Raw genomic sequence first — 24,325 nt, 5'->3', positions numbered from 1 at the left:
TGAGGTGCCTCATAATTGGGAGATTGAATCCCAAGAAGACGTCATTGCTACTGAAGTTGCTATTGGGGAGCTTTATTGATACCAACAATCTTTTCCTGTACGGTATAGCAAGTCGACTCGTCAACGTGAATATAAGGTGTCGAAGAGCGCTATCGATAAGGGATATAATAAATCTGAAATCATTTATTTATTATACGACGGTAATGGCAATATTTATGAATATCTTGAAAGCTTACCTAAAACACGTCAACAAAAATATGCAATCGAATATTTTGAGAATGCTGCTTGTGTACCTGATCCCAGTGATATAGATCGTAGGAAGTAGAATTTGTTCATTTTTGATGATATTGCTACGGAAAATAATCGAAATCGTGCTGATAATTTTTACACCCTTGGAAGGCATAATAACTGTAATTCAATTTACTTATCTCAAAACTATCGCATATTAAGGCCTACCAAGACAAACCATTAGAACGGGATCAAATTAATTAATTCCATTCGAGTTACCATTCAGCAACCGGAAGAATATTCACAGTTATTACATTGCTTGTGATATGCCCTTTGCCAAGTTTCAAGAACTCTGTAATGAAACGTATAAATTACCTTATAGCTTTGTGTTGATCAATAATTAAAATGAAAAATAAAATTAAATTCATATATTAAAATCAACTCTATACATCCCAAAGAAGTACCTCACTTCAAAACACTCGCTCAAGCCTTAAGTTCTCGATCAAAAGAGTGCATGGTCGATTGTGGGTAAATGGTCGTTTACAAAATTTTGATGCCCACGTTTCGCGGTAAAATTGTGGGTAAACGACCAGGTTTTATTCGAGGGTAATTGGTTAATTTTGATTGCCGAGATTCGAAATAAGATTGTGAGTAAATGATTGGCAACCTGTTAAGCCCTTTTTGCAGGTTGTCGTGATAGGCTCACTTTAGTATCTACTGCCGTCCATGCAGATTGGCAATAACAGTTCGATGGTTAAGATGAAGGTGTACTGCGATGTACACAATGTTCAATACAAAAAATATTATTTTATATCATCCGTAAAATATAAAAATTGCACGCTAATAACGATACGAAAAAATAAAGAAAACATTAATATTGGAAGGGAAAACACAACTTGAATCTCTATTTCAAAGTCTATAATGACAAAACTGCTTCGCCGGAGAGCCGTAGCCTGCAAAACCTGCTGTGCGTGATCTCTCCCAAAGAACGGTTATTATCGCCTAACTTGCAATTGCCGCGATGCAATATTTTACAGGACAAAGCGATAAACCCTATTCTGTAAAAAAATTGAATTGCATGCAGAGTACTAAAACCTTTTGAACTATAAATCGATGTCTCGGAAGGAAAAACGTCATTTTAAACCGTAAATCGTTGTTTTAAATCGTTGTCTTGTAGTTCTACTCACTCTTGAGGGTTTTTCATGTTTTACAAATAATATTTGAGATTTCTAAAGCATTCAATATGCTTCAAGTGTTACATGTGCATCGTAAGTAGATGTTAAATTCTCGCTTGTCATATAATTTCATCTTGAAGAAAATTCAGTATAATTATAAATAAATAGATTTATACAGTTTAGCGCTTTAGTCCACACTAGACTTTTCAATCATTACTCTCCCGTTGCAACCATGTCTTCTCATACTGTAACCTTGCTGTTCATTCTTCTTCCCGAGGTGAAGTACTTTACACTTGTCAGCATTAAACCGCAGCTGCCACGTATCAGCCCAGTTAACTAAACTGTCAAGATCATCTTGCAATTGAGCTTTATTTGATGCATCCTTCACTGTATTATAAACTTTTGTGTCGTCGGCATACATGGAGTACAAGCTAGACACTGCTTCTGGCAGATCGCTTATAAAAGCAACGAAAAAATAGGCCCAAGAACGCTTCCCTGTGGCACGCCACTGCACACTGATGCCCAGTCTGACACGGTTCCGTTAATACTGACACGTTGTCGTCTACCTACTAGAAAATCTCTGATCCATTGAAGTACGTCTCCCTCAATTCCCAAAGACTTCACTTTACGTATCAGCCGCTCATGCGGAACACTGTCAAATGCTTTGGCAAAATTGAGGTACAATGCATCCACTGGCTCCCTTTCGTCCAGCAGGCGAGTCCAATCGTTCAGCGTAGATAATAAGTAAGCGGTGCAGGATATACCGGCAATAAAACCGTGTTGACAATCTAATAGGAGATGGTGAACGGTCAATTGATCGATAATCCCCTCCCACACAACAGATTTCATTAGCTTACAAACACCACTTGTCAGACTGACAGAGCGATAGTTGCCGGGGCTCCTTTTGTCATCTTTTTTGAACAATGGCGTTATTTGAGCTTCTTTACAGTCGGACAGCAAATTTCATTCGTTCAAGGTTTTGTGAAAGAATACTCTTTCAATGGGCCGGCCAGAACGGTTGCTAATTCTTTGTGCATCTGGGATGAAAGCCGACTGGTCCACATGACTTGTTGGGATTTAGAGCTTACAGGCGCTTGAGAACCTCTTCTTCGTGTATTTCAAAACCTGTTAACTTCGAGCCAGTTGGGTGCTCCTCAATATCTGGAATACTGTTCAAGTCCTCATCGGTGAACACACTGCTGAAGAACTGATTAAGAACGTTAACCTTGCCCTCATCAGAGGAAATCTTTCGTTGTTCTACTTTCAATTCAGATATACCGTCCTTTGACTTACAATTCAAACTAGCATAAAAAAATAGAAGGAATTCAGATTATTTCATGCATTTTTAGCAATATTTTTTTCGAAGTTTTTGACTACAGTGCGACAGACTTTGTTAGCTTGATTTCGAGCTCTTGCAAACATGTTATAATCAGAATCGCTACGAGTTCGTAAATAACGCTCGTAGGCTTCTTTCTTGGTCTTTAGCTAAGCTTCACCTGTACTGTTCATCCACCGAGTTTTTTTGACTCCACCAAACTTCATTTTAGGTACACAGGCATCAACTGCAGACATAACCGTGTCTTTGAGAAATGACCATGAATCACCCACATTCATGTCCTTAATATAGTCCGAAATATTAGCCACATTCACCGCTTCACGGAGTTTATCATAGTCGCCTTTCGCAAAGTTCAAACGTTCACTCTTCCGAAGCGTCTTTTCTGCATAGCTCTTAATACTGAAAAACAATGATTGGTGGTGGCTTCTGCCCAACGGAGCCTCGTGGCGAAGCTCATCTATCATTGATTCTTCACCAGTAAACACAAGATCTAGAATATTTGGGGTCTGTTTACCCCTAAAATGGGTTGGCTTGGTGATGTTATGGATTAAAAATGAGTCTCGCACAGACTCCAAGAACAGGGATGCTGGGTGATTCTCATCTCTTGGAGAAGATTCTCGTAAAAATGAGTCTCGTACAGACTCCAAGAACAGGGATGCTGGGTGATTCTCATCTCTTGGAGAAGATTCATCTGCCCAATCTATTTCTGGATGGCTAAAGTCACCAACGATCAACGTTGTGACGAACTAATCTTGAATCCCAGAATAATAGCTAATTAATCGCGTCACCTCAAAGTTCGGATGGTCTAATTGTCACGTCCACCAATGACCGGAAATTAAATGCAACTTCCCTATTGGTTTTATCAGAAAGAGCTTGGACGGAGCGGATAGTTACTCAAACAAACTTTCTTAAATTTATTTATTAAAGATAAACGATTAATTGAACCTAAACAAATCAAACAGGCGCAGCATATGAGTTAAACGAACTAACAAATTAAATGCGGAGGAAGTTAAAGTGCGATGAGAGCAAAATGCGAGGAGAGAGCTAGAGCATTGAGATCCGAGAAAACGCACGATCCTACAACAGAAAACAAAAAGTAAATATCTACGCATGACAAGTCGTTATATAAACAAAAATCACGATATTCCATCAAGAATTCCAAGCTAAATTTCACCACCATAGCACGCAACTCACCCTGGCGTCTGAGTCAAAATCATATAAGAGAGGAACCAGGACGCAAGTCGGGATCGGCATTGTATCTGACGGCTATTTTCAATTTACACCGTCATGCAGAGTCGGTCCTACTTAAACTTCGTAGTCTGACTACAGTAGTGGGAAATTTGCAGCAACACTTCACATCAAACGTATGCGACCTGCTGAAAATCAAGCTCGGTAAAAGGTTGCTTAGTACTTTTTAGTTATCAGAGGAGCTGTGAGGTGATCTATAAAGGACCCCTATGAGGAGGCTATCCTTGCCTATTAGAGTAAATTCGCACCACACTGATTATTTAGCTCAGTGTTTCCCAAAGTGGGCGATATCGCCTCTTAGGGGCGGCGGAAAGATTTTGAAGGTGGTAAGGAAGAAGAGGGCGGTAGTCCGAAGTCATTGTCAGAAGTTCGAACGTTTGTTTGACGATTTGTACACAATACGTGCAGCACGTGACTCCCAGCGATGGTTTTTCCACCCAGATCTGTTTTTTTAACCTCTCCTGAGTTTACGTCTCGGACAAATTAGCGCCGGTCTCACGGCCCATTTCCAAATTCAATGATCAAGGAAAATCTCTTAAGGGGACCTTCTACCCTAAAACCGAGGTAGCCTATAACTCCTACAGTTATTGTCCGGTCATCATAAAACTTCACTTACATACGTAAAATATAAAAATAATAACATTTTACTTATATGAATTTTTCGAAAAAATTGATAGAAAACGTGATATTCATAGAAAACGGACAAATAACGGGTACTATAGAAAATCTCCCCCCACAAATATCGTCCGACAATATCGAGACACATATCATTAGATTCGTAAAGACCATACCTATCAACCAACCCATCACTTTTTTCATTTTCCCCATAGTTTTTTTTATGCGCGTTTTTCTCATTTTTACACTTTTTTTACCCCCTCCCCCCCTTCTCCCCCATATATATCACGAACCATGCACAAATTCAAAAAAGTGATGGGTTGGTCGATAGATATGGTCTTTACTTACACGTATTCATTAGGACCTAACGATAAGGTTTTGCTCGTGAAAATTGTTCGAATTTTGCCATCGTTGTTTTTGCCATAGTTATGAGTCGGCCGAAATACGGGCCGAAATTCGCGTGATAAAGTAATTTCTCCCAAACTACTGAACAGATTCGAACGAAATTTTGAATTTGCAGTCCTAACTACCGAACGGTTGTGTTTAGCTCGTGAAAATTTTTTCTATTGTGCCTTCGTTCGCGAGTTTATTTTTCATTTCACCTTCATTCGTGATTCAAACAGCAATACGTGCTTAAATTCGCAGTAATCAAGAAATTTTTTCCAAGCTACTGAACAGATTTGAACGAAACTTAGTATTTAAATATTTACCTCAGCAACGGTAATGTTTACAATTTTTTGTTTTGCCTTTGTTTGCGAGTTAAACGGCTATACGTATGAGGCTCTTGGTTAAACCGGCCGGTAGAAAAGCCGGTCGTTCCTCCTATATCTGTATAACTCGTGAACGGAAGCAAAATAGAAAAATTGTCACGAGCTAAACATCACCGTTAAGAGGTTAGGTATTTATATACAAAGTTTCGTTGAAATCTGTTCTGTAGTTTAGAAGAAATTTCATATTCGCCGCGAATTTAAGTGACAAAATACCCGGCGATACGGGCCGAATATAAGGAAGTGTGAAATCGAGAATGACGGTGAAATGAAAAAAAATTCGCAAACGAATGTAAATCGAAAAAAATTATATGCAAAAAAATCCCCGTTTGGTAGTTAGGAATGTATTTTCAAAATTTCGTTCAAATCTGTTCAATAGTTTGAAAGAAATTCGTTGATCAATGCGAATTTCGGCCTGCTTCGCAGTATACGCGTAACTCACGAATGAAGGAAAAATAAAAAAAAAATACGAGCTAAACATCACCGTTAGGTTCTGATGAATACGTGTTCCAAGTTTCATAGAGCTGCGTTCAGTAGTTTGGGGAGAAATTAGGGGTGAGATTGTGGGTAAATGACCAGATTTTATTCGGGGATAATTGGTCAATTTTGACGACCAAGATTCAAATAAGAATGTGATTAAATGATCGGTAACCCGTTATGCTGTTTATGCAGAATGCTGTTATAGGCTCACTTTAGTATCTACTGAGGGCCGTGCGAGATAATGAAATAAATTGACCTCAGTGTATTCTTGACTTGTTGCCACGTGTGAAAATAATACCTTCGCCTCCTCTACAGGTATGAGTGCTCAGCACAGCGTTTCTACGGGAAGTAGTTCCGTGATATCTTGCTTTATCGAGGGCTGGTCAGTGCTCAGGCCTGTTGGTGCTGGCAAGTTCAGTTTAGATGACATCGACCCCAGCCTCTGCACACACCTGGTCTTCCTCTTTGCTGGTCTCGACGACGACAGATCCACCATTTCTCTAGACCCTACATACGCTAGTGAAGGTGAGCATATAACCTGGGAGCAACGATTAGTGTGATGATCATTTTTATTTTCTGTAACTAGTAGTATAGAATATGCACCTGATAAATATGAAAGGAGAGCAGCAATCATAAAATATTGTAATTCACCTAAAACCAGAAAATGCAGTGATTTTATCTTGACTTTGTATGCATTTTTAACTCTGAGTATTTTCTCCAGCTAACGAAACAATAAATTTTCCCATTTTTTGTACTAACTTGCCATTAATTATAATTTCACCCGCTCAGCGAGCAGAACATACTGTTCATTTTCGGCAGCTTAAAACCTACTAAACAGTTTCCAGTCATAATCTTGTTGTGGTTCCCACACCATAGTTGACGTAGACTAGTAATAATTGCGACTTTCAAGATTCGCATGTGTTTACAGTTAAAGAACCCAAAGAAAAGAAAATGAAAAAAAAACAAAGAAAATGAGTTTTACATAATTAATTTATGTCCGTATGTCAACAGGAGCGCTCAGGCAACTTGTTGCCATAAAAGCTCAAGTCCCCTCGCTGCACGTCACCGTGGCCATTGGAGGATGGACGGAAGGTTCCGAAGGATTTTCCAAGATGGCTTCCTCGCAGCCCACTAGAAAAACCTTCATTGACTCGGTTTTAGAATATTTAAGGTAATCGGTATAAACCTTTTTCATTCATTCTGTGATGTTCCATAATTTGTCGATCATTTTTTACATTTTTGTACGCTAATCTAGTTGGGCCTTCTTGATCATTCTCGTTTGATTTTTCATGCTAGTCTGAAGAAGTTTTGGTTGGTAAATTTTGAATCTCGCCAGAGAAATGAAGAATCTTGCTTGTGGTTTTCGTACGTGGTACTTTGCACAATAATAACCAATATTATAAACTGATATGTTCTCAATATATATAAATTTAAAAATGGCCAAATCGATAATTTGACATCTCGTAACTCGTATCGTTATCCTTTTTTCCTGTGCGTGTAAATTCTTATTTATTAGTCTGTTTTGATTATATACTTGCATAGTTTTTTCTCTAATGCCACACGACAATTCCTCCCGAGAAGAAAGTCTACTATCATAATGTTGGTATCTGCTTCATCAAGTTTGCTGTCGGAGCAGATGGATTTGTGTCTCTAATTTGTCCCGCAAGTAACAGTCAAGAATAATTATCGATTCAAGACAGCACTACCGAGCGAGTCATCTTGACTCACTAATTTCTCACAAATCACGAACAACAATGCACAAAATCGGTAAACCGATGCTAACTGGAAATGCCTTTTTTTGTGGCAGGCGTTACAAATTGGATGGCTTAGATATCTTCTGGCAAAACCCGGCTCAAAGGATTCAAAAAGGTCGCCCGGAGGACAAGTGGAACTATGTTACTTTAGTTAAGGTATATTCAATTAGTTCATTTTCGATCCTGCGAGCTCTCTGCGCCCGCCCTGTAACCACTGATAGTATGTATGGTTTCCCAAATAATTATGCAAATCCGTCCCTTTTGTTTATATTTTTATTATTTGATACCGAAAACCAATCATTATTCATTATTTGGAGCGATTGATTTTAGTTATCAAAACTATATAATTGCGATAACTGCATCAAGTCTTTCGTTTAAAGATACCTCGAAAATTTCTTATCCATTCCATGTACAGAAATTTTGAGTTTATGTTGCATTATCCCACCGCAGGAACTGAAAGAGGCTCTCAGTCCTGAAGGACTCACCCTGACCGTGGCGGTGATGTCTTCTAAAAGCGTCATAGACAACGGCTACGATCTCCCTGGCCTCGTCGAGCACGTTGGTGAGTCTTATATTTTATTTTGCTGTAAAAATAGTGTTCTTTATTCCACCGAATCGTCCTGGCGAGCCACTCGATATGCTTCCAGCAGCGAATTGTGCAGAGTCAGACGTAGCGCAACTTTAATCTTTCGAGATGGACGAATACCAATGACAATGAATTGCTCAATGTTTGAAAAAATCACAATCACATTCGCATAGGCCGCTCTTTAATAGTTCCCCTATCGTAATTTTGGGGGTGGTTAGCTTCTTAATTGAAGACACCTTTAGATCTCTCAGCGCGTAAATGAGTCGCTTTACCCAGCCAAATTTTGGAGTCAGCTTTCGGACGCCCAACGGCGGGAACTCTCGCCTTAGAGGTGAATCAGGTTAGAATCGGACACCTCAATGTATGCGGTTGTTATTTAGGTGCCTTTTGTGGGAATCGATTGCGCGATGGGCCGAAACTTCGTAATATAACCGAGAAGAGTAGCTGGTCAAGCTGCTTAATATTTGCATGGTCAGACTCTGGTATTAGTGCGAACCATTACCTTCTCTCGCTCATGGAATGGCGAGCACACGTACCTTTGTTATTCAACTCATATGATGGATCAAGATGCGAATTGACTTTTCCAATTTTTTAAGCGTACGTGGTATTTAGAAAGTAATTTTATTGCGTATACGAAACAAATTATTTTTCGAAAAAAATGTCTTTATTTTTACAGGGTACGCCAGAGAAACTTACTTATCTGACAAAATTCCCGCGCGGTGAGTTGGGCGGGTAGAAGGTCGAGAGGGCGCGCATCTGGAGAGGGAAGTTCCTAAAGTTGTTTCTCCCTCCAGGCTCCAGTCAGTTGCCATCATGCTCTGGTCTAGAGAGCAACGGGCCTTCGCAGTCGAGACCTTTTCTAACGGTCGCTCATTTATTGCTACGTAACGTGCCTGTCGCGCTCGCTTTGAAATTCCTCCTTACAGACTCGTTCCTGGCCGTAATTCGATTCTGTCGTGGCTTAGTTTATTTGGGGAGTGTGAAAGTGTTGCTAAACCCAGAAATGAACTTCAGCGGAACATCAGAACTCCGGAAAATGTCGATGGAGTGAGACAGTCAGTTGTGCCTTCTTTTCGGCGTTCGGCTCGCTAACACGCCGCTGCTATGGGAATTTCTGAAACCACTGATGGACGAATTCTCCACGAAGACCTTCACTTTCATCCTATTGTCTGTTGTGCAAGAATTAAATGAACGCGATTTGTTGCCCGTCAAATGCATGTGAAATGCTGGTTGACAACCTGCCTGAAGACGCGATCGTTATTTTCAGTGACGAGGCTCACTTCCACATTTCCGTCTGCGTCAACAAGCAAAACATGCGTTATTGGTGTGATGTAAATCCCCGTGAGCTTCACCAGAAGCCACTTAACTGTGAGCTAGTTACTGTCTGGTGAGCGATGTCGGCAATGGAAATAAATATTGGTCCTTATTTTTTGAATAAAATGAACGCGCAGTTACCTTTAATGGAGCTCGTTACAGGAACATGATCAAGGAATTTTTTCTTCAACGACCCGAAGAAATGAACGATAGGAACGTGTGGTTTCAGCAAGATGGAGCCACAGCACACATAGCACGAGACTCAATGAATTTGTTACGACAACATTTCCCCGACCGCCTCATCTCTCTCAGAGGCGATCTCCAATGGCCGCCACGCTCTCCAGATTTGACACCATGCGATTTCCTTCAATGTGGTTAATTGAAATCTCTGGTTTATGTCGATCGACCACGGACCATAGCACACCTCAAGAACAACATTCGCGACGCCATTGCCAACATACTAATTGATATGCTGCAAAGAGTGGATACGAACTTCGAAAATCGACTTTATCCTATGTCATTTTCAAGACTATGAAAAAAGATTGGGACAGCGTATTCTCAAATAAGAAAATTTAAAACAATAATTGAAGTATTTTTGTTTTTATCGACCTTTCAGATAAATAAGTTTCTTTGGCGTACCCTGTATAATTACTAACCAGAGGCTGCTGAGGGCATGGAAAAAGACTAATTAAGGGATAATAAACATGGAAATAAACTTGATAAAGAGTACGTGACAGAAAAAATCAATGCCGGAAGCTTTATGAGGTAATTTCACATCCTTATTAATATAAGCAACTGATATGCAAGTTGTTAATTGGCAGAACCAGCAACAGATGAACGTCAGGTTTTTCCGTCAGTGTCTACAAGTATTTTGCAAGATTCAGATCAATATGATTTTGCGATTGCACTGCTTGATATTGTGATGCTGGTGTAAAAAGGTAATGCAAGTCAAGGCAATTTCTCCTATTCCATATATCGTTTGGATTGGTCCACGTTATTTTTAGAAGAATAAACAATTGAATTGAGTGCCGTATCATTTTACATAACTTTTGTCACCTTGTATTTCTATCGAGCAATTTGTTCTGCATTGGCTTCAAAACTCTGCATCCAACGATGACAGAAAGAAGTGAACCAAAACTTTTGTGTCAATATTAATGTTTTAATTAAGTTTGATTTTGACGTTGCTGCTTTTGATTGCAATTTCCGGAATCAATCCATCAAAATGCATAGCTCAGTAACTGAATCCAAGGAATACATTTACTTACAATGCTTGTCATAAAACACATTAATCTTGTGAGTCATTCGACGCCAACAGCCTGGCCAAACCAAGAAACTCAAATCGATTCTCCTAAATGCCCTATCATCTTCCGTTCCACAAATTTATCCAGTTGGCTCGATGAATTAAATATTACGACTTGAGGAAGGCGTCTACCCTCCAGAAAAATTTCCACATTTACTAACGGATCTTTCTGAAACTTCACACATTTATGTAAAACCGAAATACAAGCAGATTTTCTTCGTATGATTTTTTCGGAAAAATTAATAGAAAACGTGAAATTCATAGAAAAGACAAAAAATAGGTACTTTAAAAATCTATCTCCTACAGTTTTTAAGCTACAGCATTGAAAGATATACCATTCGATTCGTAAAGACCATACCAATCGAGAAACGAAGCCCGATTTTTTATTTTTGTCTTAGTTATTTTTTACACGCATTTTCCCGTTTTCTTCTCATTTTCTTCAGATTTTCCTCCCTTCCCCCCATTTTGAATCCAAACTATGCACAAATCTGAAAAAGGGCTTCGTTACTCGATAGGTATATGGTCTTTACAAATCGAATGGTATATGTCTCATCGCTGTATATGTCTCATTGCATAGCTTCAAAACTCTAGTAGGAGATAGGTTTGCCGTGACAATAAGTGTAAATGTTCAGCAGAGCGCAACAAAGTCCCGCGCGCATCGCAATAGGCACTCAATGTAGCAAGGATACAAAACGAAACGTTACTGGAGCTTGATTCCAGTCAAGGATGGTGGGAGCGACTGCATGCACACCTCCTCATACGACGCCAGGCGGGTAACACACGGGCACCTCAAGCAGACACTCCATTTAAAGTGCTCGCAGTGAATTTCCTCCTATTCTATTTGTTAAAGAACTCCCCCATCCCCCCACCTTTCATGATCTGTCGTGAACGCATAAATCTACATACAGAGATGGTAATGGTACCGTTGTATAGGGCAGAATATCAGCCTTAAGATGAGACTAAAAACCGGAAAAGCCAAATCCGAAAACTTTAGGGTAAACGCCCCCCTTTAGGCATGCCAGCATAAGCCGCTCAACTAAAGTCCGATGCGCAGCACATGCCTCAATCTGAAATCTTTTATTAATGTCGAATAACGAAAACTTGGATCGTACAATAATTGTTGTGTTCTCAATGAAGTGATGGTGAAAGTCGAATCGTACAACTTCATCTTAAAAAAATACCCGAGGAAAAAATAAAAAAATTTTCCTTTACATTCAAAGTTTTTCCAGCAAATACGTCATAGTTTAAACAATACAATACAATAGAGAAGTGCATGTTAATCTGAACAAAGTCAAGTTACTGCAGTAGCTTGATTGCAGCAAGCAGCCACCCGGTCACACTTCACAATAGTAAAACAAATGTCTTTTTTTTTTCATTGGAATTATCGACCTCTTACATTAAATTCTGCTCAAGCTTTCAAATTATCAACTACACTCTAAATACCAGGATTGGCATAGAAAAAGTATGACGGAATATACAATAGTATTTTTAAATCAAATAAGTTTGTGACAAATGGGATCCTGTTTGAATACGTTCTCTTAAGACTCCTTGTACGAGTTAGTCAATACCGACGCTACAGCTAGGGCATCGAAAACGTTCTTATGCAATTTTCAATAATAAGCAAGCTGTCGGCCGTCGGAATACTTGGGAACTCCTACTAAAAGCATATCTGCAAGAGCTACTTCAGTAGACGCTCAAGCAGATATATGACCAAAGCTAAACATTTCTGCTGTTGGCGAGATAATTGTTTTATGGGCTTGCAAAACCTTAATCTCCAGACGATTTGAAATCAATTAATCACTGAAGGAGACAAAACGATTCAAATCTTTTTGAAAAGCATTGATCATTTGTAACTACGTGCTGCGTCACTATTAGTTGTATACTGGCACCTTGCGCTGGCTAGTGGCAACGGCTATAACCCTTTGCCTCGATGGGGGTGCAAGAGGTAGACCCCCGCATACCCTTCCATGCATCAACATACCATAGTGATGTCGGCGCTGACGTGTAGACCTGATGGGGCCTGTCGCCGATTCTTTTCATTTTCGTGCCTTGTTCACAGAAGATCTATAAAATCGTGTCATTTGACCGGATGTTTTCATAACTGACAATAGTTTGAAATAGCTACTAGACTTCCACCGGGTGCTATATGGTGGAAGTCTAGTAGTCTAGTAGTAGTCCCGGTCTAGTGATGGTATTCCACCGGGTGCTATGGAACATATCTTTTTCCATAGCTTTATCTAGTCTGATCTTAAACGCGTTCACCCTCGGAGCGCCAACGATGTAATCGGGGGCATAGCCGTGGCCCCTGGTGTTGGTTCTTGTTTCAAATTCTAGTAATCCTTCGGGGTGTACTTGTATACTTCAAAAAGGTCCCCGCGCAGACGTCGATATCTGAGGCTTGGTAGCTTCATAATCTTTAATCATTCCTCATAGGACTTGTCCTCCAAGCCTGGAATTATCCTTGTTGCACGTCTTTGAACATTTTCTACTAAATTTTTGTCCTTTTCAAATCTCTGTGACCACACAACGTTTCCAAACTCTAGATTCGGACGCACGACAGCAACAAAACTGCTTCATCGCTTCTGCCTCTAAGAACGATTATGAGCGCCTGATTAGTCCAAGAAGTTTGTTGGATGTGTTAGCTTGCGTTTCAATATGCTTCGAAAATTTCAGCTCCTTGTCGACATATACTCCGAGATCTTTTTCCACACTAGACTTTTCAATCATTACTCTGCATTGTAACATGTATGACTGGAAGCTCTTTTTGCAGCGTGCAACTTGAATCAGGGAAGCATTTAAACCTTTCCATTTGATGCTTTAGTGTTATTGCATGTGTAATTATCGAGTGGATTGTGATTGAGCTTGCGTATTGAAAACATGCAGCGCACACATGTGTGAGCGCACGTAATGCAAGTTCACATAAACATGATTCTTCAACGAGTATTTCATTACGCGAACCGCATGTCCCTGCTGAATTTGATTCATACACTCATCGGATAGATGCGATTTTTCAGTTCACAACTCCCGCAACAATTATTCTGGTGTTACTTCTTCTGGTGTATTAAGCGACCTCTAGGAATCTCTGCAAAAATTCAATGTAGTCAATGGATTGATTGCCAGAGAATTGATTTGCGTTATTCTTCTGTGTTACTCACCATATTCATGGAGTAGAAGTAGTTATAGATTTTATAATTTGTCCAAGTATCTGCAACAATTTACTCTTTTCATTCGATGATGTGACTTTGATTAGGTTTATTGGGGAGATGCAAAATATATACCTTTTTAAGTTCAACCTTTAAGTTTCAAAGCCTATCAGGAATTTACCAACTGTATGAACTTTTCCTCGATCTCTATTTTGACTTCGACAATGTACTTCTCGGGATCAATCCGAGAACCTAACTCCTCTCGGTTGAGTTTTTCTTAAACTTGTCTAAAATGCCAGGTTGGTTATTTAATCCCCGATTTCTGAGCGGCCTAATTACGGCACGTAAGGGGTTCTCAACTGGACAGATACGACTTGACAAAGAGAGAAATGACACCTATTTATCTCAAACTATATACTTAATGGGATCAATCCGAGGCCTGCCGATTATGGGGGAATTGGATACCCCTCCTGCTGTGGAAGAGCTTAGTAAAACCTTGGACTGCCTTGCCTACGGCAAGGCACCTGGGAGCGACAGAATTAATCCGGAAATATTGAAAAGCGGTAAACCAGTTCTGCTCCAGCCACTCCATGACCTTCTTCGCCACTGTTGGGAGCAGGGTTACATCCCTCAAGACATGCGTGATGCGAAGATCGTCACTCTGTACAAGAATAAGGGAGACAGAAGTGACTGTAACAGCTACCAGGAAATCTCTCTCCTCAGCGTTCTTGGCAAGGTGTTCGCCCGGGTCGCTCTCTCTCACTTGCAGCTCCTCGCCGCTCGCGTCTACCCCGAATCCCATTGTGGATTCAGGGCTGGTCGATCGACGATGGACATAATTTTTTCCCTGCGGCAGCTGTAGGAGAAGTGCAATGAGCAGCAGATGCCTCTCCACGTCGCTTTTATTGACCTAACGAAAGCTTTCGACTTGGTTAGTCGTGACGGACTTTTCCGCTTGTTGCAGAAGATCGGCTGCCCACCGCGCTTACTTGCGGCGGTCAAGTCTTTCCACGAAAACATGCACGGCACGGTTTGCTTCAACGGTGTGACCTCAGTAGCTTTTCCATTCAGCAGCGGAGTGAAGCAGGGCTGCGTGCTCGCGCCCACGCTTTTTGGTATCTTCTTTTCCATGCTTCTTCGGTACGCCTTCGCGGATTGTAACGAAGGCGTTTTCATACACACCATACACGACGGCAAGCTATTCAATATAGCCCGTCTTCGGGCCAAAACCAAGGTCACCAGGGTCCTAATCCCGCGAGATGCTCTTCGCCGACGATGCAGCCTTGGCATTGCATACCGAGGGAGGACTCCAGCAGCTTATGTCCCGCTTTGCTTATGCCTGTAAAGAGAAAGACTAACGTATGGGAAAGACTAAGGTATTGTCCCAGGGCACTGCGACTCCCCCGAGCATTGTTCTGGAAGGTTACACCCTGGAGGTCGTCGAGAACTTTACCTATCTCGGGTCCAGTATCTCCAGTTCACTGTCCATCGACTCCGAGATTAACAGCAGGATTGCCAGGGCCGCCACAGTCATGGCCAAATTAACCCAGCGAGTTTGGAACAACTAGAGCCTGACCGTGAAGACTATACTGTGCGTCTACAAGGCTTGTGTCCTCGGCACTCGCCTGTATGGTTGCGAGACATGGACCACTTTTGCGGGGCAGGAAAGGAAACTCGACGGCTTCCACATGAGGTGTCTCCGGTGCATACTGCAGATCAAGTGGCAGGACAGAGTTCCCAATTCTGTGGTATTAGAGCGATCAAATATGATCAGTCTGTTCTCAGTTCTCAGCGAGAGACGTCTCAAGTGGCTGGGGCATGTCAGTAGGATGGGAGTGGGCCGCATACCCAAAGACCTCCTATACGGCGAGCTCGTGGAAGGCCGACGAAAACGGCACGCCTAAAACTACGCCTCAAGGACATCTGCATGAGGGATTTGAAACGGTGCCGCATCGACCCATCCTCGTGGGAGACTCAAGCAGCTGACCGCCAGGGCTGGAGACTCGCTGTCGGGCAGGCCGTGTCCTGCGCTGAGGACGAGCGCCGCGATGGCGACTGTCAGAGGAGATTCAGACGGAAACAGCGGGCGACGCAGCAGCGACAGCCATCTGCCTTCACCTGTGATGGCTGTGGATTGGATTGTCACTCCAGGATCGGTCTGCACAGCCACTCTCGGCGATGCAGGCGGGACCGATAGCTAACCCATCGTCTCTCGAGACGGACGGATGCCGACGACGATACTTAATGAAATAAAGTATCCAAATACAGAACTGTGACACGATGATAAGATTCCAAACGTCCTATATTATAGAAAAAAATCCGATCCTATTACAGAGTCGGACATGGTGAAAACGACGAGCACCAGGGCCTACGAACAGGAAGACCAGCACGGACCTAGGTATTTGACACGGCACCAACTAGCACCCGGTAACAAGCCCTTAGACCCTGATACCGGCCTAATAGTATTACAATTCTGAAGCAATATGACAGCACTGACACCCTTAATTTCCTAACGGGTCCATCACCGGCTATGTGATGAGAGCAGTGCAGCAGTTAGCCTTCGGGCAGTCATGCTGCCCCTCGCAGGTTGGGAATATTCTTTTCCGGTCTGATCCCTTTAATACGGCGGTTCTGCGGTGCCTTCTAAATCCAGAGGATCAAGTTCGTGGCTGGTTCGCAGCCGGCTGGTTGCTTCATCAACACTCGTAGACATCGGTTTTGGTGAAAATCGACGTCGTCGGGTAACTCATAGAAATTACTTCCGATGATAATCGACATCCTCGGGTAACTCGTAGAAATTTAACTCACATCTTGAATACTCGTTGAAATTTTAACTCACTTCTTGAATAATCGTAAAAATCGGCTTTGGTGGGAATCAACGTCATCTGGTAACTTGTAGTTCTCACTCACTCGGTAAAGACCTCAACTCGTTTCCTCACGGCACCGATCCTCGATTTTTGTCGCACCACACAGGCAAACACTCCTCGGACTGTAGAAGGGAACTCACTCCGCAATCCGCCCGCTCAGCTTAAATAACCCACCGGCCGCAACCCGCGTCGTCTCTCGACTTTTTTTCCCTAGACGACCTGTGTTTCTCTCCTAAGGTCAAATCACCTATGCTTTATGTATAATTTATATTCTTATTCCTAATCAACTTATGTGTTTAGAAGTGGGTATAATATTCAGTAGTGTCAGGTTAAAAATCGGCGTTTTTAACAGTAGGTGCATGGGTTTCAACATAGGTCAAATTCCCCCTGCTATATGTCAAGTTAGAGTCGACATTCTTTTCGTCCGTCGTATCACATAGCAAACGAACGCGTGCACATTCATCGACGCCACTTAGAGCGGGAGATGGTCATGGTTCATGCAATTATCCCGTTTAGCTTCCGACCAGGGTCATATGCATGCGGTAGCCTGATGTGAAATAGCAGCCGACCACCGTACATGGCCGATCTGCGCCTGATTCACCTCTAAGCCGACTCCATTGCCTCTGAAGCGACCCTAATTGAAGCGAAAACTGTGACTGGGTTCCTGGCAAGGCGATGCTATGGGGAAATTATATGTAATTAAGTCAAGAATACATCATAGCTCAACATTTTTGCGTGCTTCGTTTTTATGGGTTTTACTGCCTTCATCCATGTATTGGACGTTAATGATGTGCATACTTCGTTGTATTATTCTTTGATGCTCTTCTCAATCCCTTTTCTATTTATTTAATGCAGCATCCATGTTATTCGCGGTTCCTTCATACACTGCGTTCGCCTTGTTGTGCGCAGTTCAATTTTCCTTATTTATGATGTTCGTTGTTCACTGCTCTGAATCGAATCGATTGCTGTTCTGTTAGCTGTTTGCTAAGATTGTTTACATTTCTTTCGCTAATCGATATTACTAATTTTATGCTCTTTTCTTGTTCTGGATGCCCATTTAATTCTATTTGCTCCTGGTTTAAAGTAAATTTAATTTTTCAAGATTTCATGTACCTGCTGGCCTACGATTATCACGGGAAGTGGGAAAGAATTACCGGCCTCAACGCTCCACTCTACCCTCGCTCGGGGGAAACGGGCCTGGCTCGAACTAATAATGTCGTAAGTTGTTTTTCCTAATTATCTTCACTATGTTAAGTGTCTTTGCGGAAAAAATGTCAAACGCGAGTTGTAAACCGCGGAGGTGCTATTAAAATATCACAGCGCTTTATGGCAATTAATAATCAAGTTTTTATTCGACAGTTGATCGTAGAGTAATAATGTGTGGTTTGCAGGGTAGATTGACACGAGCTCGACTCCAATGCATACAACAGATTTAAATGCATACAACTTGATAGAAATCATTAAATATAATTATTTCGACAGAACTTCACGGTATCATACGTACTGGAGATGGGTGTGCCCCCCGAAAAAATCGTACTTGGACTTGCGCTTTTTGGTCGGGCTTTCTTCTTGTCGGACAGCAGGAATCATAGAGTTGGTGCTGCTGCTCTTGAAGGAGACCTTTCGTCGGGGGGCGGACTTCTCACATACTTGGAGGTGAATGCAGTCACTGCGTTATACGTGAATAATACATGCCAAATTCATGAGCTGGCAAAATCTCAAACAAGCCATGTTAAAAAAACTAGAAGCTTGTACAAAAATGATGCGTTTATTTATGTAAGTTATAAGCATACACTGAGAATGAAGAATAGTCCTCTGGCGAAATACTGTGAGAACATATATGTGATCCAGTGAATGGTGAGTCTATCACGAAAAACGTGAGATTTTGTTCTATCTTTTCACTGTGTCATGGTTGAGTCACAATTGAATGCTGTGACCACAAAACTGAGACATAAACTAACCCGTCTCAGTTTTGTCAGGTTCTGTGAATGTTGAAACCAGAGAAAATCCTTATCCTCTAATGTCTAATATATAATTAAACTCTGCATGTATTTATGTTAAAAAGTTTGTTTATTAGTTTGAAGCCATTCTTGGGTAACTTACAACTTTGATTTCATAGATACAATCATATTGGTCTTATATTCCAGAGAAGCATAAATGGCGAAGACTGTTTGCAAAAATTTTCGATTGCTTCGCATTTTGTAAAACTGAAAATTTCTCAAAGAGTTTCGTCTCCTTTGTGCATCCGTTTAGAACGGCATATCTTATGTAAAATCAAGCGGTTGTTTCAGAGTGTGCCATTTTTTCTGTTCCATAAAAACAGAAGTTTTGTTCCTATAAAACAGAAGTTTTGTTCCAGAGTGTGCCATTTTTTCTGTTTCGTCACATAAAAATAGAAATATTTTTATGTGATACGCTTAAGGGGAGCGTCTGGGTAAAATACTTTTTATATACGGACTGGTCATTTTGAAACTTGGTACACATATGTAAAACAGCAATTAATAACTTTTGTTCATGAAAATTTTTCTAAAAATTGAAAGAAAATGTGACAGTCATAAAAAACGGCAACAAAAGGGGGTACTGTAAAAATCTATATCCTCATTCAATTAACGTGCTACAACATCGGGAGACAATCATTCGATTTGTAAAGACCATATCTAGCGATGGACCGATAATTTATTCTTTTTTACGATATTTTTTCTGATTTTTCCATTTCCCCCAAATCATAGGAGGAGATAGATTTTTAAGATGGCATATTTTGGAAATTTCAATTGTTCAGGGATCCAAATAAGTAAAATTTAATGAGAAAAGAAGAATACGCAAGAAATTTGCTTGCTATTGTAGCCCAAGCTTTCCCAATGCCAATTAGTTGCATTTAGGGTTGCAGCATGCGTCTTTATAGACTAAATCTCGTCCAGTTTAACGTGAATAATAAGCTATAAATTGACTTTCTTGATAGTTTTATATATATATGTGTATAAAATGTTAATTTTATATAATTTCAAAATATCCTAACGTAAAAACCATTGCATGTACATCCGTGTTATTTGCTTTCTTGAACGCACATCGTTTGTAGCTTTCCAACGAGTGAAAACACGTGGCAGTTAACTCGAATAATGATCTATAAATACTATTTTTAAATAAAAATCTCTAAATATTGTTATAAAAATTGTCATTTAAAGTTCAAAACAGCCTTACGCAAAAATTATTGCATTTAGATCTGTGGCATTAGCTTTGTTGAACGCGTCTGATTTGTAGCTTTCAAACGAGTGCAAATACTTTGCAAATAACGAGAATAATGATCTATAAATATAGAGATTGCTGTTTACACAAATCAAGAAATACATGTCGAATCGATAAAGTGACGTTGGTCCCGAGCGCGATGGTAGGAATGTTGTTTATTGTTCTTTTCCATACTTCGGCCCTGCATCCGAAACCATGTCAGGAGAGTTAAAAGACTTGTTCTATAGATACTTCCTAAAGGTCAACCTTCTTATTATGCTGTAAACAGTTTCAAAATTGGTTCTTTCTTTATATACAAAGATATGATCCCTTTTCATAAACGATCTTCCCTGATTTATCAATATAGTTGTACACGATGTGAATCTGCGTACGTCGAGATGACGTCACGCAATCTTTATTCTAGGGTTGCCGAGCATAGGGCCAGGAGTTGTGGGACCGGACAGTTGCAATCGCACTCCTCTCTCTCGGCTGTGCGCACACATGCCGAGCAGTTTGATGTCCCTTTTTCTGTTAGTGACTTTAGGGTGTTAGCTTCTACCTCCGGTACTTGAGATCTGCGTATTTTAGAATCCTTGAACATATTCAAACTTATGCCCAATTTGAATTCAGATTTTAGCTTCTATCCCCATGAAATTGCGAATAGATAGTTTTTATTTAGTTCTGTCTATTATTTGTAAATTTAAATTTTAATTTTGGTTCTGAGACTTTCAATTGAATTAATTTGTGATTTTTTCATATGATTTCTAGATTCTATGAACTGACGATGGAGCTGGACTCCGAAACGTTGTCTAAAAAGATATAATTTTTTTGGAATTTTCATGCTTTTTTAGTCAACTTGCAACTTAAGCAAAGAAGTGACATCAATTCTTTGATTCCTGACATCATTATTATCATTTTAAAGTAAATAGATCGATAAATAATATAATTTTAATGAAAATCTCGCTTGAATCATGACTTAAAATAACTTTTTGTTCGTCAGATCTGCAAGCGAATAGAGTCGGAAGGAATAGCTTGGTCTATCGCCCGTGAACAGGAGCAGCGAGTGCCGTACATCTACCGTGGCATGGAGTGGATCGGCTATGACGACTCACTGTCACTTAGTGAGAAAGTAAGCTCCTAAAAGCAGTGGTAAAAACTCTATATTGAGCAGTGTATGATGAGATTTAAAAAACGTGTCACTGATCTGATTAAGGTGGAAATTATAAATTAAGGGTTGATCTACGGCTAGATAAATTGGCTGACTATGATTCTCCACAATTTTATATCCTGGGAACGTTTGGAAGAAATGTATATAAGATATTGTGTAAATCCCCATTGAGATACCACCCATTAATTATAGTGCAGTGAAGAAGTATCGCATTTACAGACATTATATTTACTACATTTGTGCTTTCGTGTTCTCTAACACCTTTCAACACCCCGTCGTCAAAGCCTAACAGAATATGTAAACTGCCGGGTGTGTTGAAATAAATTTCCAAATCAGGATTATGGATAGTTATAACGCATTTCAAAGTGTTGGTGTTCGCTTTTATATCAATTGAGCCTTCGTCTCCGAGTGTATTTTTGATAAACATATTAATACTTTTTATCTCGTAGCATCTGGTCGGAACTGTTATATGAGTTCCGAGATCATATAGCTCATAATAAAATTTATGATTTGTCTCATCGATATTCGGGATAGAGTGATATACATCCAGCCCCACCAATGCCAGTTCATGAAATTTGAATTTTAACGCTATCGTGAAGTTCATGTATATATCACTTTTTCTACCGGTACTAACTATGCTTTGCTATTCCATTTCTTAAACAAAAATTATTCAAGAGTTAAACATGATGATCATTTCATAAATTTCGTTTATAAGGTTCATGCGTGAGTGCTTGCAATTCATTTAAGACGTCTGTGTTTCCAGCCTTCAGAGAGCTGAATAGTAAGTGATCAATCGAGCCTTCGTCTCCGAGTGCATTTTCCATAGAGTGGTATCAGTGAAATAAGTTCTTTACATTTTATTTATGATCCGTGTCAGTGAATGACCGAATTTTAGTGAAGTCAGTAAATGAAAGTGCAAAAAAAGCTTGAAATGTTTTTACACGAACACGGATTCCGTTTTGAACATAAATTGAACTGTTAACTGTGATCGCGAACAAGTGCATAGACATTATTTGTATTACAGAAACACTCCCTAAATATCACGGGGGGGGGAGTTAAGTTAAGTTAAGTTTAAGTTGCCAGGTTTTGATTGTTTTCATAACTTGAGCGGCTTATCGCTCTAAATCTCAACAAGTCATGTGGACCAGACGGCTTCCACCCCAGATTAATTATACGAGGTGGTACGCCGGGTGAACACTGAGTTTAACGTTTGGTATTTGGATGATGGATCTTTGGGCAATAAACCAGAGACAGTTCACCAGGCAGTACAAAAACTCGTTGAGGACTTTAGAGCCGTTAGGGCTGGAGGTAAACCAGGGGAAGTGTGAACTGATCATACTGAACCATTCGAGAGAGGAAGAGCTCGAGACTGAGATGTTTCGGTAGGTGTTGCCAACACTAAAAGTTGTTCCCGCCCATGAGTCACTTTTACTGGGTGCCCCACTCCACGAGGAGGGCGTCTCCGCCGTTATCCGGGAGAGGCGGGAGGGCTTGGAGAGGATGGTGGAGCGTTTAAAATTAATTGATAGTCATCAAGCATTTACGCTTTTAAAGAATTGTTTCGCTCTACCTAAACTCCAGTACGTCCTATCAGCAGTCAGAGAAAAGTTCGACGTGGGCCCGCTCCTCGCTCGCGTCACAGCTCAGTGACCCTCGGAGTCGGTGTAGGCCACCATCAGAGGCGTTAAGGTCGGGGCCCTGATCATTGACATGAAACCATTCCCTGCTTTTAATTAATAAAATCAATTCTTTTTTTTGTTGGAATGGTGAGTGTGGGAGGCCTTTAAAAAAAATTATTCAAAGAATTAGCAACCGTCCTAGCCGGCCCTTTGATGTAATTTTTTCGAAAAACTTTGAACGAAGGGATCTTGCCGGCTGACTGGAAAAAAGCTCATATGACACCATTGTTCAAAAAAGGTGACAAAAGCTGCCCGGGAAGCTATCGCCCTGTCAGTTTGACAAGTGCCGTTTATAAGGTAATGGAATCTGTAGTGAGGGATCGATTGATCGATCATTTGACTGTTAATATTCTCCTATCAGACTGTCAGACTGTCAACATGCATGGCTTAATTGCCGGTAGATCCTACACCAATAACCACTTGTCTACTCTGAATGAATGGACCCACCTGCTGGACGAAAGGGAGCCATTACATGCAGGGTACCTCGATTTTCCCAAGGCATTTGACAGTGTCCCTTATGAGCGGCAGTTGCGTAAATTGAAGTCTTTGGGAATTGAGACTAATGTACTAACAGTTTCTCGAGCCTGTTTTCTTCGTTGCGTTTATAAACGATCTGTCAGAAGCTGTTTCTGGCGTATGCTCGATGTATGCTGACGACACAAAAGTTTATAATACAGTAAAGAATATGTCGCAAAAAGTACACTTGCATGGTGATCTTGACAGGTAGGTTGACTGGGCTGATAAATGACAGCTGCGTTTAAATACTGACAGATGTAAAGTAATCCACCTTGTCAAGAACAATGAACAGCAATATTACTGTATGAGAAGATATGGTTGCAACGATAGCGATGATGTTAAGGCGATAATGGAAAAAGTTTTAGGAGTTAACGTCAACAATGAGTTGCAATTTTCCAAGCATATTGAAGCGCAAGTCAATGAAGCCAATAAACGACTTGAACTGATCAGACGAGTATATACGAGTCAGCATCTATATACGAGTATATAGATGCTGAAGCGATGATCCCCAGCAGGCATCTGACATTGAAACGTTAATTATTGGTTGATTTCAAGTTGAACAATCAAATTAAACGTCATATCAACGTCGAAATCTGACCAACACTAGAAAGGACGTAAAACAACCTTATTTCAACATTAAAATAACGTCGATATTGGTACGTTGAATTTTCACTAATTTCTAGACGTTGAATCAATGTTAATTTCAGGTTGAATTGCTGAACAACCAAAATTAAACGTTCGATCAACGTCGAAATCTAACCAAAACTAGAACGGACGTGAAACAACCTTATTTCAACGTTGAAACAACGTCGATATTGGTACGTTGAATGTTTATTTATTTTTAAACGTCCGATCAACGTCGAAATCTGACCAAAACTAGAACGTACGTAAAACAACCTTATTTCAACGTTAAAACAACGTCTATAT

At 40.5% G+C, this 24,325-nt stretch overlaps 1 protein-coding gene across 1 annotated transcript in view; it reads left to right on the top strand.

Annotated features, from left to right (window-relative positions):
• Positions 1 to 6,166: 6,166 nt before the first annotated feature.
• The window catches only part of LOC108665763 (chitotriosidase-1-like), a gene marked incomplete at its 3' end in the record, with an annotated part of 36,983 nt that continues 18,824 nt past the window's right edge, over positions 6,167 to 24,325 (top strand). The window contains exons 1-7 of the mRNA XM_047880350.1: positions 6,167 to 6,374; positions 6,861 to 7,020; positions 7,657 to 7,759; positions 8,054 to 8,165; positions 17,916 to 18,031; positions 18,296 to 18,469; positions 21,036 to 21,164. Coding sequence (XP_047736306.1) covers positions 6,167 to 6,374; positions 6,861 to 7,020; positions 7,657 to 7,759; positions 8,054 to 8,165; positions 17,916 to 18,031; positions 18,296 to 18,469; positions 21,036 to 21,164 — 1,002 coding nt within the window. The remainder of the gene's footprint in view (positions 6,375 to 6,860; positions 7,021 to 7,656; positions 7,760 to 8,053; positions 8,166 to 17,915; positions 18,032 to 18,295; positions 18,470 to 21,035; positions 21,165 to 24,325) is intronic.

Source organism: Hyalella azteca, unplaced genomic scaffold (assembly GCF_000764305.2).
Source record: "Hyalella azteca isolate HAZT.00-mixed unplaced genomic scaffold, Hazt_2.0.2 contig5276, whole genome shotgun sequence".
NCBI classification, from domain to species: Eukaryota; Metazoa; Arthropoda; class Malacostraca; order Amphipoda; family Hyalellidae; genus Hyalella; species Hyalella azteca.
The sequence above is the reverse complement of the archived record's forward strand: the minus strand, read 5'-3'. Positions and strand labels throughout refer to the sequence as shown.